A 13,653-nucleotide genomic window follows, 5' to 3' on the forward strand; every position below is an offset into this window, starting at 1 on the left:
TTTACTACGATCGCCATTAGCCACATGTGGCTATTGAAACTTTAACTAATTAAAATGAATCCACCCCTAACTTCTGTTCCGCTGCTTACTAGCCACATCTCAAGGGCACAATGGCCACAGTGCATTGGTCACTGCATATACAGGGGTCTTCAAAAGGTTCCTGGGAAATGTATGATATGAGAAAACTATGCATGGATTTCAAAATTCTTTTGCACCCAAATAAACTTAGCATTTAGTTCCATTTCTCCAGGAATTTCCTGAAGTATCCCTGTGTAGAACGTGTCCATTGCCTTGGAATGTTGGACAGCACTGCTCTAAAGTCTTTGGACAATTAATATGAGAGCAACCTCCAGGGCACCTGCTGATGCTGTCGGTCCTTGGTCTGGTGTAAACCAAGAAGCAAGTGATAAGAGAGTGTATCTTCTCTGTGAGAGTGGCTGGTATTTTTATCATTGTGCCATTCTGCCTCTCTGAGCAACCATAGTCATAGAAGCAAATAACATAGCATTCAATGGGTTGAATCTATTCTAATCAGTCAAAAAGAGCACCCTTGGGTGGGCATTTGGTGCAGCAGTTAAGGTGCTGCTTGGGACACCTGCATGTCCTACCAGAGGGCCTGGCCTCGAGTCCCAGCTCCATTCCTGATTCCAGCTTCCTGTTAATGTACACCCTGGAGTCTGTGGGTGATGGCTCAAGTGGGTCCCTGCCACCCACTTGGGAGACCCAGATGGAGTCTGGTCTCAGAGCTTTAGCCTGGCCTCGTCTCAGCCATCGTGGGCATTTGGGGAGCAAACCAGTGGATGCAAGATTTCTCTTTATGTCTCTGGCTCTGGCTCTCTCTGTGTCTCTCTGCCTTTCAAATAAATAAAGTGTAAATTTGTAAAGATTACTGCATTCCTTCTTTTAAAAAAGAACATGCTAAGTGAATATTAAGTAATAGCATTAATGTTTGTTATTGCTATTGTCACTATTGCTATTGTCAGGAATGAGACAGGAAATAGTTTGTCATTATGAAAGGACCAAGCTGTGGCTATTGGCGCACACGTTTATGGGACTGAAAGAACCCTTGGGTTCAAAAAGTAACTCAAGGGGTCAGTGTTGTGGCACAGCAGGTTAAGCTGCCACCTGCGAGGCCATCATCCCTATCATACTCTCCATTTCTGATCCAGCTCTCTGCTAATGTGCTTGGGAGCAGCAGATGATGGTCTATGTACTTGGGTCCCTGCCATCCATGTGGGAGACCCAGATGGAGTTCCAGGATCCTGGCTTTAGCCTGGCCCAACCCCGGCCATTGCATCCATTAAGGGGAATGAACTACCAGATGGAAGATTTCTCCAACTCTCCCTCTTTCTCTCTGTCACTCGGCCTTTCAAATAAATAAATTAATTTTTTTAAAAAAAGAAACACAAAAACTAGCTTAAATAGGAGAGAGTCAAGGATCCTAATGTTATGAAATAATTGGATTTTACAAATGGTTTCTATTTCAGATATACGTGGAGACTTGTTAACTCTTCATTGGGGCTGTTTTGATACAGACTGGGCCATCGAATAAACTCTATTAGAGTGAAAGTCCAGAGCTGTGATTCATTTTGAATGTTCACAAGAGATTAAGCGAAGTGTGGGTGGGTATGGTGGGTGGATGGTTGTGGAGAAATCAAAGGAAATAATTAATGAGGGAACTCACTTATGATGGGCTTGATTTCTGACAGTGAGATAGTGGTGGCTGGGAATTAAAAAGCGGCTCTCTGAGTTCAAAAGACTAGGTGGGCCGGCTGGCAGCGGCGATCTGCAGCCTGAGTGGGGTGCTAGGCTGAAGTGCCTCTTGGAAGAGGCTGCTGTGGTTGGGCTGCGGCACAGTCACTGCAAATGCAAGGAGAGAAACCGCTTGGCCTGGTACAACCTGTGCTTGCTCCGTGGTTGGGAGGAGGTGGAAGGCAAGGAACTGTAAAAGGTCATATAACTGGGGTGTTCCTACCTGGGATGTTTTCAGACATTTTCCTGTACTGTGCATTTTGTTTTACTGTGTATATGGTGTATACAATGGACACATGAGTCTTATTTTCCTAAGGAGGTTGCCAGTGTATGACAAAGTAGTAAAATTAGCATGTTTTGTTAAAAAAAGAAAGAAAGAAAGAAAGAAAGAAAGAATAGAAACTGCTGGGGCTATGGTCCGTGATGGATAACGACAGACCAGGAACAGCGTGGCTAAAAGACAGCCAGCCGTCAAGGGGTCATTTCAGCTGGAAGGGGAAAGAGCGGAGGCCCATCTTGAAGGAAGGTTGGGAAATGGCTTTGCAGCAAACACACTGGCAGAGGGAAGCTGTTAGCTGTTCTTACTGAAAGCCACGGTGGGTTGAGGTCCCAGGCAGCTGTGGGTTGATAACGAAGGGGCAGAGCGATAACAAGGCTGTCTCAGTGGCAAAACCTTTCGTGACCTACTGAGAAACAGCGCTCGGTAGACTGCTGCAAAGACCAGGCCAGCAATCTGAAATAGCCACAAAGTGTTCTAGCGTAAACCTTGAGCACATCCTGCCGACCGAGTGCATCTCAAGTCACCGTTCCCCTTAGCTGGTTGTTCAAGACCTTTGCCCAAGTGCACTGACCTTGGGAGGCGAGCTGAGGGGCTGACTCATGTTTTAAGTATGACCTATACAAAGAGTCTACATATCCTGCAGCCCTAAATATTCTTTCAGATGGTGGTTCTAGTAGGAGGGCAAGATGCTAGCCAGGAGATGTGTGTGTTGGACAGATGGTGTGTTTGGCTTTGCGATAGCCAGGGGGATCAAGCTGGTGATTTATTTTGGAGTTTGGTAAGGTGTAGACACAACTGATTCCATTGCTGTGGGGCCAGCCGTGGTCACGTGTCCGTGGGACACTCAAGCAGCTGAAGCCAGATGGAGCCGTAAATCGCCAGGTGAAATATCAAGAGACCCTTTCTGGGGAGAGCAGCAGGTTAAACCGCCCGAACGCCCCTGCACTCTGCACTTCCTCCCCACCCTTCTGAACTCCTGTTGTTCATTCCCATGCGATTGTTTTCCCTGTGTCATTGGCAACAACAGATGTTTTGAGTCAAGGGCCCAGCAAAATGCCTCCCAAATACGTCAGGCCCAGGAGGACAGGGGTTGTATCTCTGGGACATTATTTCTTCACTCTCTTTCAGCAGCTAAACATATTTCCTTTCCATTGTCTTTTTGTTGGAAGCTCTCCATTGCCGGCATTGCAGCCGGCAGCTCCGGGAACAAGAAGGCAACAGCTTCCAGCAGGGCAGGGCTGATTCCTAGCTGGGCAGTTGTATTTCTTGACAAGCCAGAGGGCTTTGCCGTGAGAACCAGGTACATCAGTAAAGGAGCTCCACCTGCCCCATGCCATGCCCACCCTTTCTTCCATCAAATAGCGACAGCCACTGTGTGCTTGGAACATGCTCTTTTGACAGTAGTAGCTCGTCAGCTGGGATAGTCCATCTGGGGGATGGGTTCTTCTCGTCTCCGTATCTATGGGTGAGTGCCATGACTTATGGCAGGTGAAGTGTTGAGCTTGGAAGAGGGGTCAGTGGGGACCCAGCACTTAGAACCAAAGCCATGGGCATGTAAAGGGGCAAGAGTTGTGTTTCCTAGGGAAGCAAAGACTCAGGGCCTTAATTCTCCATGAGTGAGAATGTTCCTAAGTCAGCAGCCGGACACTGGCTGTGCTCCATTACAGAGAGAAGGAGGAAATATGTCTCAATGACAGCAGGAAAACTTAAAGCTGAACTTACGAAGTTCCTGACAGTTCGGGTTGTGAGCTAGGAAACACGGTGCTGATGTGGCCTATGGAAATGCCTTCTCTGGAGAGCGGGAAGTGAATTGTGGCTTCAAGTTTTAGGCCTGGTTCCTCTGCGAGGCAGGGTTGGCCCTGCTCTCCGGGGTCACTTGAGGACCCACTCCTGCTCCAGGATCATGTAGCATTCGATTTCCTTGATTGTTGATGTACACAAAGCACACGTGGTAAACAACACGGGGTGGGTGGGCTTCTGGTAGGGCGCACCTGGAGAACCCGTCTGATTCCAGAAAACATCTGTGCCCTCTGCAGACTAAACCATGCTTCCTTCTGAGTCTTGGTATGGCCTTTTTACCCTTTTTCTTTCCAAATAAAATAAAGGCAAACATACGCAGTGTCAGTAATGATAATGACAGCTTTTAGTGAGCACTTATTATGTCCCTGTTAGCGTGCAACATGCTTTGCATGGGTCGTTTACTCCTTCCCCCTTTCCTATGCGGTAAGTCTGGTATTATATCCATTTTGCAGATGAAAAGGCTGGGGCCTTAACAGATAAGGGAGCACCAGGGAAGCATTCCATCCCAGACGAGAGGCCAAGCTCCAGCAAGTTTTCCCAGTTGAAGCAGGGTTCAAATCCTACTCTCATCACTCTCCCTAACGGTGGTGTTAGATGTATTACTTTAATTCTCTGAGCCTCGGTGTCTTTTCTGATAAAAATTGAGAAACTAGGGTAAGTATCCCAGGGACGACTACATGCGATAAGGTAGATAAAACATCCAGTGCAGTGGCAGGCACGTTGTAGGTTCTCGATTTTTCCACCTTCCTCCCCGTTGCTTTCTCTCTCCCTTCCTTGAGCGTTTCCGGGCCTGATTCATTCCTTCGTGATGTCCCTGGTCCTAATCAGCCCTCGCTCAGTGACAGGCAGGGACATTTTGCAGCTCAGCGCCCCTCTGCCTGATGTCTACTGCTAATTCCTTAAATTTACATATCATCTTTCTTCCCCGGAGCTCATAGCACTTAACAGACAAGTGGGGCACAAGTGATTTAACTAAGTGAAATCCAGAGGCCTGCTTGTCTGGAGATTCTGCGAACTGGTGGATTAGCTCAGATGTCAGCGCTGAATTATGATCCCTCAGCTGCCCGCGCCTAGCACACCACCAGCATTAACTCCCGGGTCTTGCAGTGGGCCTTTAAATCATGCATAGTGATTATCATCTTATTGTGAGAGAAGGGGGCGGAGAAGAGGGGGGAAGAGGAGGCAAGGGGAGGGGGCTACCTAGGGTCCCTGCAGGAGGCAGGCCCTGAAACCTCTGGCCCACCTGTGCCTGGCGTTCTAGTAGCAGTAGAGGCACTAGAAGGGACCCGGATGAAATCCAGACACCCTGCTTCCTCACACCTCCACTCGCATTTTCCGTACCAAATTCCAACCGCTAGGCGATGGTTCCCCTGCTGATAAAGAATGTAAATTCACACGAGTGACAGTATTTCTGCCAGACAATTCTCAGGCAGCAAGTGGGTCTTATTTGTGAAACTGTAAAGGAAGAGGCTGAATAATAAGTCTGAAATCTGCGCTCTTTCGGATATGAGGCGGAAGCAAGAAGGGTTTGGAAATGATCGGAAGTGTGGGAGCCTTCGGGGTAGGGGGCTCTCGCTGGGGTCTCATTTGGCCTCCTGCACAGCTCCCCTGTCCATATTAGTTCACGTTGGTGGCTTAGAAGGGGCAGGGAACTGTGGAGGATTTTGTGAATCTGAGGTTAACCCGCTGACTCCCCCCCAACCAGGTCTTGGGTCTTCAGGTAAAGCGTCCTGTCTCTCTGTACTGTCAACTGTTTGGTTATTCAATCATTTATTCCTGGGAGCAAAACTGTCCTAAGCAGGGCTTATAGGTATAGTATAGCACTATCCAGGGGTGGGAGAAGCACCTGACTATTGGACTTCATCTACCTGAGACCAGGGCCTTACAATAGAACCCTAGTGTTAGGAAACACTTGCATGATACAGTTAAATTACAGTGCCAGGCAGTGGGTGGCAACCTGCAGAAATCCACAGAACATGGCCTCGCGCCCTTTGGAAAAACACAAGGTGAAATCAGTGGTACCCTTAGTAAACGCTAGAGTCATGGAAAGAAGAGGGCAAAGAACACTGCATGTGTCAGAACGGTTAACGTTGATGGTTAGCAGGAGACCAAGCAGAAGAGGTGGGAGAGGTGGGGGTGGGGGGGAGCTACAGGTAAGGGCAAAGGCAGCAGTGGACACGGTGGGGAAGCCAGTTGGCCGCAGGGTATGATTGATGGCAAGGACGTGGGGCACAGCTCCCGTGCAGTGCAGCTGACATGAAAAGCTTCTTGCACGATGATGGGAAACTCCAGCTCTACCCTCTGCCTGCCTCTCTCCCTCAGACCAAGCCCCAGGGCCTCTCTGAATTTCAGTTTCTTCACCAGGTACACAGGCAGGTGAATAAGTCCTGGCTTACAACTCCGTTGCACGGATAAGATGAAATAATGCATAGGAAGGCGCTCTGTAACCTGTAAGGCATTATGCAAACATGAACTATAATTATTATCGTTAATAACAGTCGTAATAGGATCTGATAGGGGAAGCACAGGTTTAGAAGATCTTTTGAGTGTCTGCGTACGGCCCTGGTGTTTCCTCCCTCGATAGATCACCGCTCCCAAAATCCTCTCCTGGGGAGCTATCTTTTCGTAATCTGTGCTGATCTTGGCCTTGAAGGAGACACATGGTGTGTGGGGTGTGTGGACAGATACGGATGGTGGAGGAGGCACACACTGGAATCCCACATAGGCATCCTAAACTAGTCCAATCTGACTCCAGGGAAGGGTAGCTTCTGAAGCAGGAATCCTGAGAGTCGAACGGGAAGGGGGCTGGGGAGTCTAGGGCAGCTGATGCGGCAGCTGGGGAGTTGGGGAGGAAGGGGCTGTGTCTGGGCCAGCTGGATCCGTCCTGGGCTCAGCTCTCACCTGGAAAGATGACGTCAGCAGGAGGAGCACTGGCAGACCACGGGTCCAGGGAGTGCTGGGTTGACTCAGAGCTCCGCAGTCCTCCCACGTCCTTCTCTGGCTAGTCCAGGATGTTCACAGTCCCTGCTGAGTTAGGACGATCTGTGCACCTGTCTCAGGTTAACATGGCATCACATAAGCATGAGCCTAAGGCATCTGACCTGCCCACGTTCTGTGCTAGGTTTGTGGTTTAAAAGCAGTCCTGGCATCAGGCACAAGCATTCAGCCTAAGAGGCCCCGTGTTTCAGTCTGGTAAGAGGTAGTAGCAAGGTTTCCTTCTCAAATGCCATCCTGCTCTCTGTGCAAAGTGGTCAGATTGTTCCCTGCACCTGTGTCTACAGGAGACCCGGGTCTTCCCCAGGAGTGTCTGATGAATTTGCAACCAATCAGCCAAAAGGGCAATTCTCTAGATGTTTGGGCTGGCGAGCCCTCAATCTCCCAGAACGTGTCTATTCTGTTAAACACGTGGACTTTGTTAAAGACAGTGCCTTTCTCATCGGAGGCGTGTGAGACTGACTGAGGAAGGCCAGGTTCAGGCCTCCCCAGGGTGCATAGGAAGGGAGTGGAGGTCAGGTCCCCTGGATCACGCTCCTAGCCCCGACGCCGCTGGTCCTGCTTTGCAGTGAACCTGCGCTTCCGAGCTACCATCATTGGAGCCCTGGCTTCATCTGGTAGCTCCGGTGGCAACAGAAGGTTTTAATGCCTTCCATTTGGACAGTGCCCAGCCCCTCCCTCCTCCATTCCTCTGCCTTTCAAATAAAGAAATCTTTTAAAAAAGAGAGAGAGAAAGGGATGCTGAGCCTGGAGAATGGAACGCAAATGAAAGACCCCCAAACTGCAGCCCCAGCTTTCCCCTGGAGGCGCCACAGCTGCCAACAGATGTCCTTCCCAAGCATTTAACCAAGAACCTCTGTTTGGGTTTATTTCCCCAGACGACAGGAACTTCTTGCGGCTGCAGAGTGATGGCGGACGAGAGGGCCAGTACGCCAGGCTCATCAGCCCTCCTGTCCATCTGCCCCGGAGCCCCGTGTGCATGGAGTTCCAATACCAAGCCACGGGCGGCCGCGGGGTGGCGCTGCAGGTGGTGCGGGAAGCCAGCCAGGAGAGCAAGCTCCTGTGGGTCATCCGTGAGGACCAGGGCGGCGAGTGGAAGCAGGGGCGCATCATCCTGCCCAGCTACGACATGGAGTATCAGGTGGGGAGGCAAAGGCAGTGGGGGGCGTAGATCCCAGGGAGTCCTGGTGATCCGCGTTTCAATATTTCAAAGGGCTGTGCCCATTCATCATTAGGGGACGTGGTTAAGCACCGCTGTTTTCATTGTGTTTCTCACGTTGCCATGGCAACTAAATGACACTCTTATTTGTTATTCAGAATGTGCCTATCTCTACACCCAGACTTGGTTCTTTGTTCCTCCTATTGCCTTTTATATTGCTGAAATCTTCTCCAACAAATGTTTCTTTGCTCCATTTTATTTTAGATTGCTATCAGGTAGGCTGACAAAGGCACACGGAAGCCAGGGAAATAAACACAAACAAACCCTGTACACACAAGGGACAAGGGCCTGCTGGGCCCCAAGGAGCCCAGGAGGGGCTGCAGGTGACCTGCCAGGCCCGACCTGGGGAGCAGGTCCCAGGAAGCTGCTGGTCTGCAGCCAGCAGACCTGCCAGAGTCCTAGATGAGTGTTTTCTCTCTCATCAGCCCCAGGACTCGAGTTCTGTTATTTCTGCGCCACGAGCAAGAGACTCAGGCACAGATGGGCACGCACAGCTGTGGCTGCAACTTGGGTAGCGAGTTGCACTCTGGAAGAGGTGGCTGTGCACCAGCCAGAGCATTCACCTGCTCCTCCCCAGACGGGAGCAGCAACAGATGGGTGATGCTGCGGCCAACTGCTCATTCAACTTGCCAGAGGACATGTGGGAGTTTGCAGAGAGAACCTGGGGATGGCGAGAATGAGGGATGAGTGCCGCCCCCAGGGCAGGGAGGCGTTTCTGTGTGCGGCCTGCAGTCACTCTCTTTTGCAGTGTAAGGCTTCCTGAGACCCTGCGACCCAGGCCCAAGTTCCCCCATTGTAGTATAAGTTCCCACATTGTTTGCATGTTTGTCTCACCCACTAGACAGTGAGCTGTCCTGAGCAGAAGTCTTAGTAGGTTTCATTGCTATCCTTGTGCCTAGCACATAGTAGGTGCTTAGTAAACTGTTGGTGAAAGAACGAATCCTTCCTCTCCCAGTTGTAATAAGGGAGTCCTGAGGCAGTGTGGGATAACCAAGCCATGTTATCCGCATGGCAAGTCAAGCTTGCTCTCTGTTTCTCGCAGCTCCCCCACCTGCTCCGGTCCTCCGCGTTTTCAAGTACCTGGTTTGGGCATTTGAAAGATTTATGAGAAAAGAACCTCAAAAATAGCTAGGGAAATTTCAGCCCCTCCTTTAAACATGCCCTATTGTGATCCTTTTAATCAATACATTGTAGTTACTGGACAGCAGTATCCATCACCTTGTTATATTTCCTTATTCCCTCAAATATGCATTTGATTTCAACCAACCCTTGTTAAATTAAGATTTCAAGAGCTGCAGCCATGTGGCCAACAGATGTGTACCAGGTGCAATAATATACCCACATGCGCGCGCACACACATACACCCTGTGCTACAACTGAACAGAAAACTAGACATCTTTGCACCGTTTGCAGCAGGAAGCGCCGTTAACCACAACTCTTATTCTCTTTTGGCTTCTAGATTGTATTTGAGGGAGTGATAGGGAAAGGACGTTCAGGAGAGATCGCCATTGACGACATCCGGATAAGCACTGACGTCCCACTGGAGAACTGCATGGGTACGAGAATCTCTGTCTCTTTGTGACTCCTTCAAGTAAGACGCCAAGGGCTGGGCTGTTTGCAAGGAGGCAGCATGCCATCTTCAAATACGCTTGTTCCCCAGTGGGTAGGCAGGGAGCGGTGGGCATCAGGGTATCTCAGTCTGCGTTCCTGGTAGGGGGGCTGGGAGGGGAGGTAAGGGCTCATATCCCTGATCCCAATCAGAAATAGAAGTGTTCCAAGCATACGGAGAGTCGGGGTACCACGCCCCCTGCACCAGACAAAGAAAACATTAAGCAGAGAGCAGCCACGAGGCAGAATTATGGGCTGGGAAGATCTGCCGGAGGTGATGGAGACCCTCACTCGTGAGCAACAATAGTGCCTGTGTTATATAAGAGCAATAGCACAATTACCTGAGTAGTTCATTGCCACGAATGAAGTGCAGAGCAGATTATGGCCTAGGAGCCAAGATGTTAGATTTTGTCCGTCACCCCAGAGTCATAAGATGGTGCGTGTGTGCCAGGAGACCAGTGTAGGAAGGACCGTAGCGACTACCTGGGTTGGAAGTGCCAGGCAGCCAACCTTCCTCCCGAGATGCACGCATTTTATTTGGAGGGCTCACCCCAAGGGCACTGTGACCATTACCCTTCAAAGCCACGGACACTCCCAGAGCAAGAGGGAAATACTGAGACGTAACGAGACCCTGCTCTGGGGGTGGAGAGGACCAGGGTGGCTGTAAGAAGTCAGCAAGTGCTTTTTTTTGGCACATGATCTTGTGTGTGTGTGTGTGTGTTGCCTGATGATGTCAGAAGCAACAGGGACCACCCCAGTCCCCTCGGGCAGCTCTCTGGCCCTGGGCATCTAACAGTAATCCTGGCTCTGAGAAAGTAATCAGTGGTAAGTGACTGATTACAATGCTTTGGGGACCCATTACTCTATGAAAGACTTTTTGTTCCAAAGCAACTTTGAGAATCTCTTTCCACTCCCCCAAACCCCTTGATGATTATGTGTTAGACACAGCCCAGGACACGTGGAGAAAATGGGGCACTTTCTGTAGCGTATTACAAACACCCTTTGGCATCATGTTCATATAATTGTCTCTTCTTTTTATCTAAGTCAGGTTTGTTTTTTTTGTTTTTCAGAACCCATCTCTGCTTTTGCAGGTGAGAATTTTAAAGGTAAAACAAATTTGTTTTGCATGCCTTTTCCTTTCCCTATGTGATCTGAATTTGGTGGGGGAATAAACCTCCCAGTTTGACAAGTCTCAGCAGCAAAATTAGATGCCACACCTTCCCACCGCTAGATGGCACCAACAACACCTGCAGATGCAAGGAAAGGGGGATGGAGAGCTGCACTGTCTCTTGTTTAATTAAAGTTTAGAAACCTATAATAGAGACAAATAGGTTACAGATAAACCTTTGAGCCTTGCATTGTCCAACGGGGAGCAATGAGGCTGAAAATGCAGGAGTGGGGAGAAGGGAGAGGCTGTGGGAAGACGGAACCGAAAGAAGAAATCAGTAGTAAATTAAAAGTGAAATGAGGTGGCAATGATTTGTTTTAGCCTGAAGATGGTTTCTTTCCAGTTCTAGGGTACCAAGGCAGTGGTCTCAATGAACCTTCAGTGAGGGGCACTGCCAGGCAGGTGTGGGAGGGAAGACAGGGAAAAGACCCAAGGAGTGATCATCACAAGGAACAGTTGCGAATGCAGGAGCTGCTCTCCAGTAAAGGGAATAGGGAGGCGCCTTCGGTGACTGGAGTTAGAGCCCTTTAAATGCAGGCTGGCAAACAGAACAGGTCCTTTGCTGCCTTAGGAAGTGGACCAAGAGCAGAGCAGAGAGTGGGGAGGGGGGTTGGGGTACTTGTCTCACCCATAAAACAGCAGGGGTGGGGGGCAGCCTTCCACCTTGGGTGATGGGACTATTCAGGGTGGTCTAAGGCAGTGCATTTTTCCTTTTGCCCTCTTGGCAATCTGACTAGTGGGCAAAGCTGAAGTTTCCACCCAGGTTTCCAATGCTAACCATTTAGGAGCCACTCTCGACTCTTCGCTGCCGTTGGCTGAGTGTGAAAGGCTTCTCAGGACACTCGCCCTCACCTAATGACAGGCTTTTTGGGACTGAAATCGATGCAAACCATTGTGAAGGTGCCTGCGCCCCGTTCCTGGCTAGAAAGCGATGAATTTCTGATTTGCCACCTACTGGTGCTCCCTGACTCCAAATCATCTCGCCTAATTTGCCACTTATCACCCGTAGCTCAAAGGCAGTCGAGGAGGGAGAAAGCAGAAGAGGGGAGAAGGCAAGGCTATGTAGGATGTACGTTCTTTCTTTCTTACCCAAAGCCTGAGCCCTCTCCCCATTTCACATTTTAAAGTATTAAGAGCATTCATGTCCATACACGGGTGGTCTCGGGGCGTGAGATGCACATTAATGCAAATGCAGAGTATTGGAAGGAAAGCTGAGATCCAAACTGAGCCACTTGGATCGTAGTTGCATTCAAGTTCTAACCTTCGGGACCCCAGGTAACGCGTGCACTGGTGGAGTGAAGCCTGATTATGTTGTTTCTCCTGACTCTCTCTGGCTTGTTGAGACTCTGAGCTCCCAGAAAGGCTGGTTAAAGATGTGCCAGCAACTGCCGCAGATGCTGTTCTCTGCACACTGTGTCGGGTCGTGACTGACAAGTACAGTGGCTAAGTGCTTTGCTTCTGTAAGAGAATAAACAAACCAGGGCACATGGACTCCCCTTGAAGCTGTGCATACCGGGAGGCTGTACAGGCCATTCATGTTCGGGGGTACAAAATATATAAATAAAATCTCATCAGAGCAGCAGTGCTCAGTTAGCCAAAATAAACACAGGGCTCAGTGTTGGAGGTATGAATTTCCAGTGCATTCCTGATGGGCTGCTCTGGCAGCTGTGCAGGGGCAGTGAGCAGGTTGCATGGATTAGCTAGTGGCTGTTGTGCAAGATGACGAGCATCCGTGAAAGGAGGAAACCAAGTCTTGGGGAGCAGAGACTCGGCCAGGAACGGCAGACAGGGTCGAGGGCAGGCTCGGAATTGAGCATGGACAGTTCTGATCGCATTGGCACTTTTTACGAGGAGCTCTTGAGTTGGTAGGCAGATGAACCCAGGGCCAGGCTGGTGGGGATTCTTGCTTTGGGACTGATGCCCATCAGTCTTAGCATGCAACTTTGTGTCTTGACTCAAGCAAACTTTTTCATTTTGGAGAGAAAAGGGAGCTATGTGTCCCATTTAATCTGGTGACTGGCATTCTGTTTCTCTCCTGGTGAGCACAGCCAGAGCCTTCTCTGAGTCAGAACATTCAATTCACTCAAAAAAGGGAAACAGAAATCACATTGGGGCAAGCAAGATTTGGGAAGATGATGTTGAAACACCACTAACAATAGGCAATTACACTGTTCGTGTTTTAAAAAGTTCTTTTAAAGTATATTTGTTTGAGAGAGACACACACAGAGAGAAACAGAGACTCGCCAAATGCCTACAGTGACTGAGGCTGGGCCAGGCTGAAGCCAAGAGCTAGGAGCTCAGTCCAGGTCTCCCATGTGGGTGGCAGGGACCCAAGCACTTGGGCCATCACCTGCTGCCTCCCATGGTGCACATTAGCAAGAAGCTGGAATTGAGAATGGAGCTGGGACTTGAACCCAGGCCCAGGATGTGGGCATCTCAACCAGTGGCTCAATTTCTAGGCTGAATGCTTGCCCCAGAATTTTTTTTAAATTAAGGTTGATTTTCTTTTCCATTATAAATTAACCATATGACAGACGGAACCCCATTCTTCAGGAAAAGTGAATGTGTGCCAGGTAAATCTTCAGGGAAATGCAATAGAAGTGGCCTATGGACCTGGCTCTTTGGGCATTCTTGATCTTTTATATTTCAAGGTGTTTTTCATTTTCTGCCTCTTCCTGATTTCTTGTCATGCTGCATTTCTTTGTATTCAAATCACCCATGTCTTCTGCTTTATGTATACGCTTTGGTTGTATACCAGGGTGTGAGTCAGTGAGGAAGCGAATGGTGGAGAAGAAAGGGAACTGTGTAGAGAAGAGAGAAAAAAGTTTGAAT

General features: G+C 49.4%; 1 protein-coding gene across 3 annotated transcripts in view; it reads left to right on the top strand.

Moving 5' to 3' along the window:
• Positions 1-13,653, top strand: part of NRP2 (neuropilin 2) — a 115,886-nt gene that overhangs the window by 73,428 nt on the left and 28,805 nt on the right. For 2 of the 3 annotated variants that reach the window (XM_062190213.1, XM_062190211.1), the window contains exons 13-15: positions 7,705-7,967; positions 9,505-9,601; positions 10,724-10,744. In XM_062190213.1, the coding sequence (XP_062046197.1) occupies positions 7,705-7,967; positions 9,505-9,601; positions 10,724-10,744 (381 nt within the window). Of the gene's footprint in view, positions 1-7,704; positions 7,968-9,504; positions 9,602-10,723; positions 10,760-13,653 lie in introns of all 3 variants that reach the window. The other variant, XM_062190204.1, reaches the window with a different exon arrangement.

Source organism: Lepus europaeus, chromosome 1 (assembly GCF_033115175.1).
Source record: "Lepus europaeus isolate LE1 chromosome 1, mLepTim1.pri, whole genome shotgun sequence".
NCBI lineage: Eukaryota > Metazoa > Chordata > Mammalia > Lagomorpha > Leporidae > Lepus > Lepus europaeus.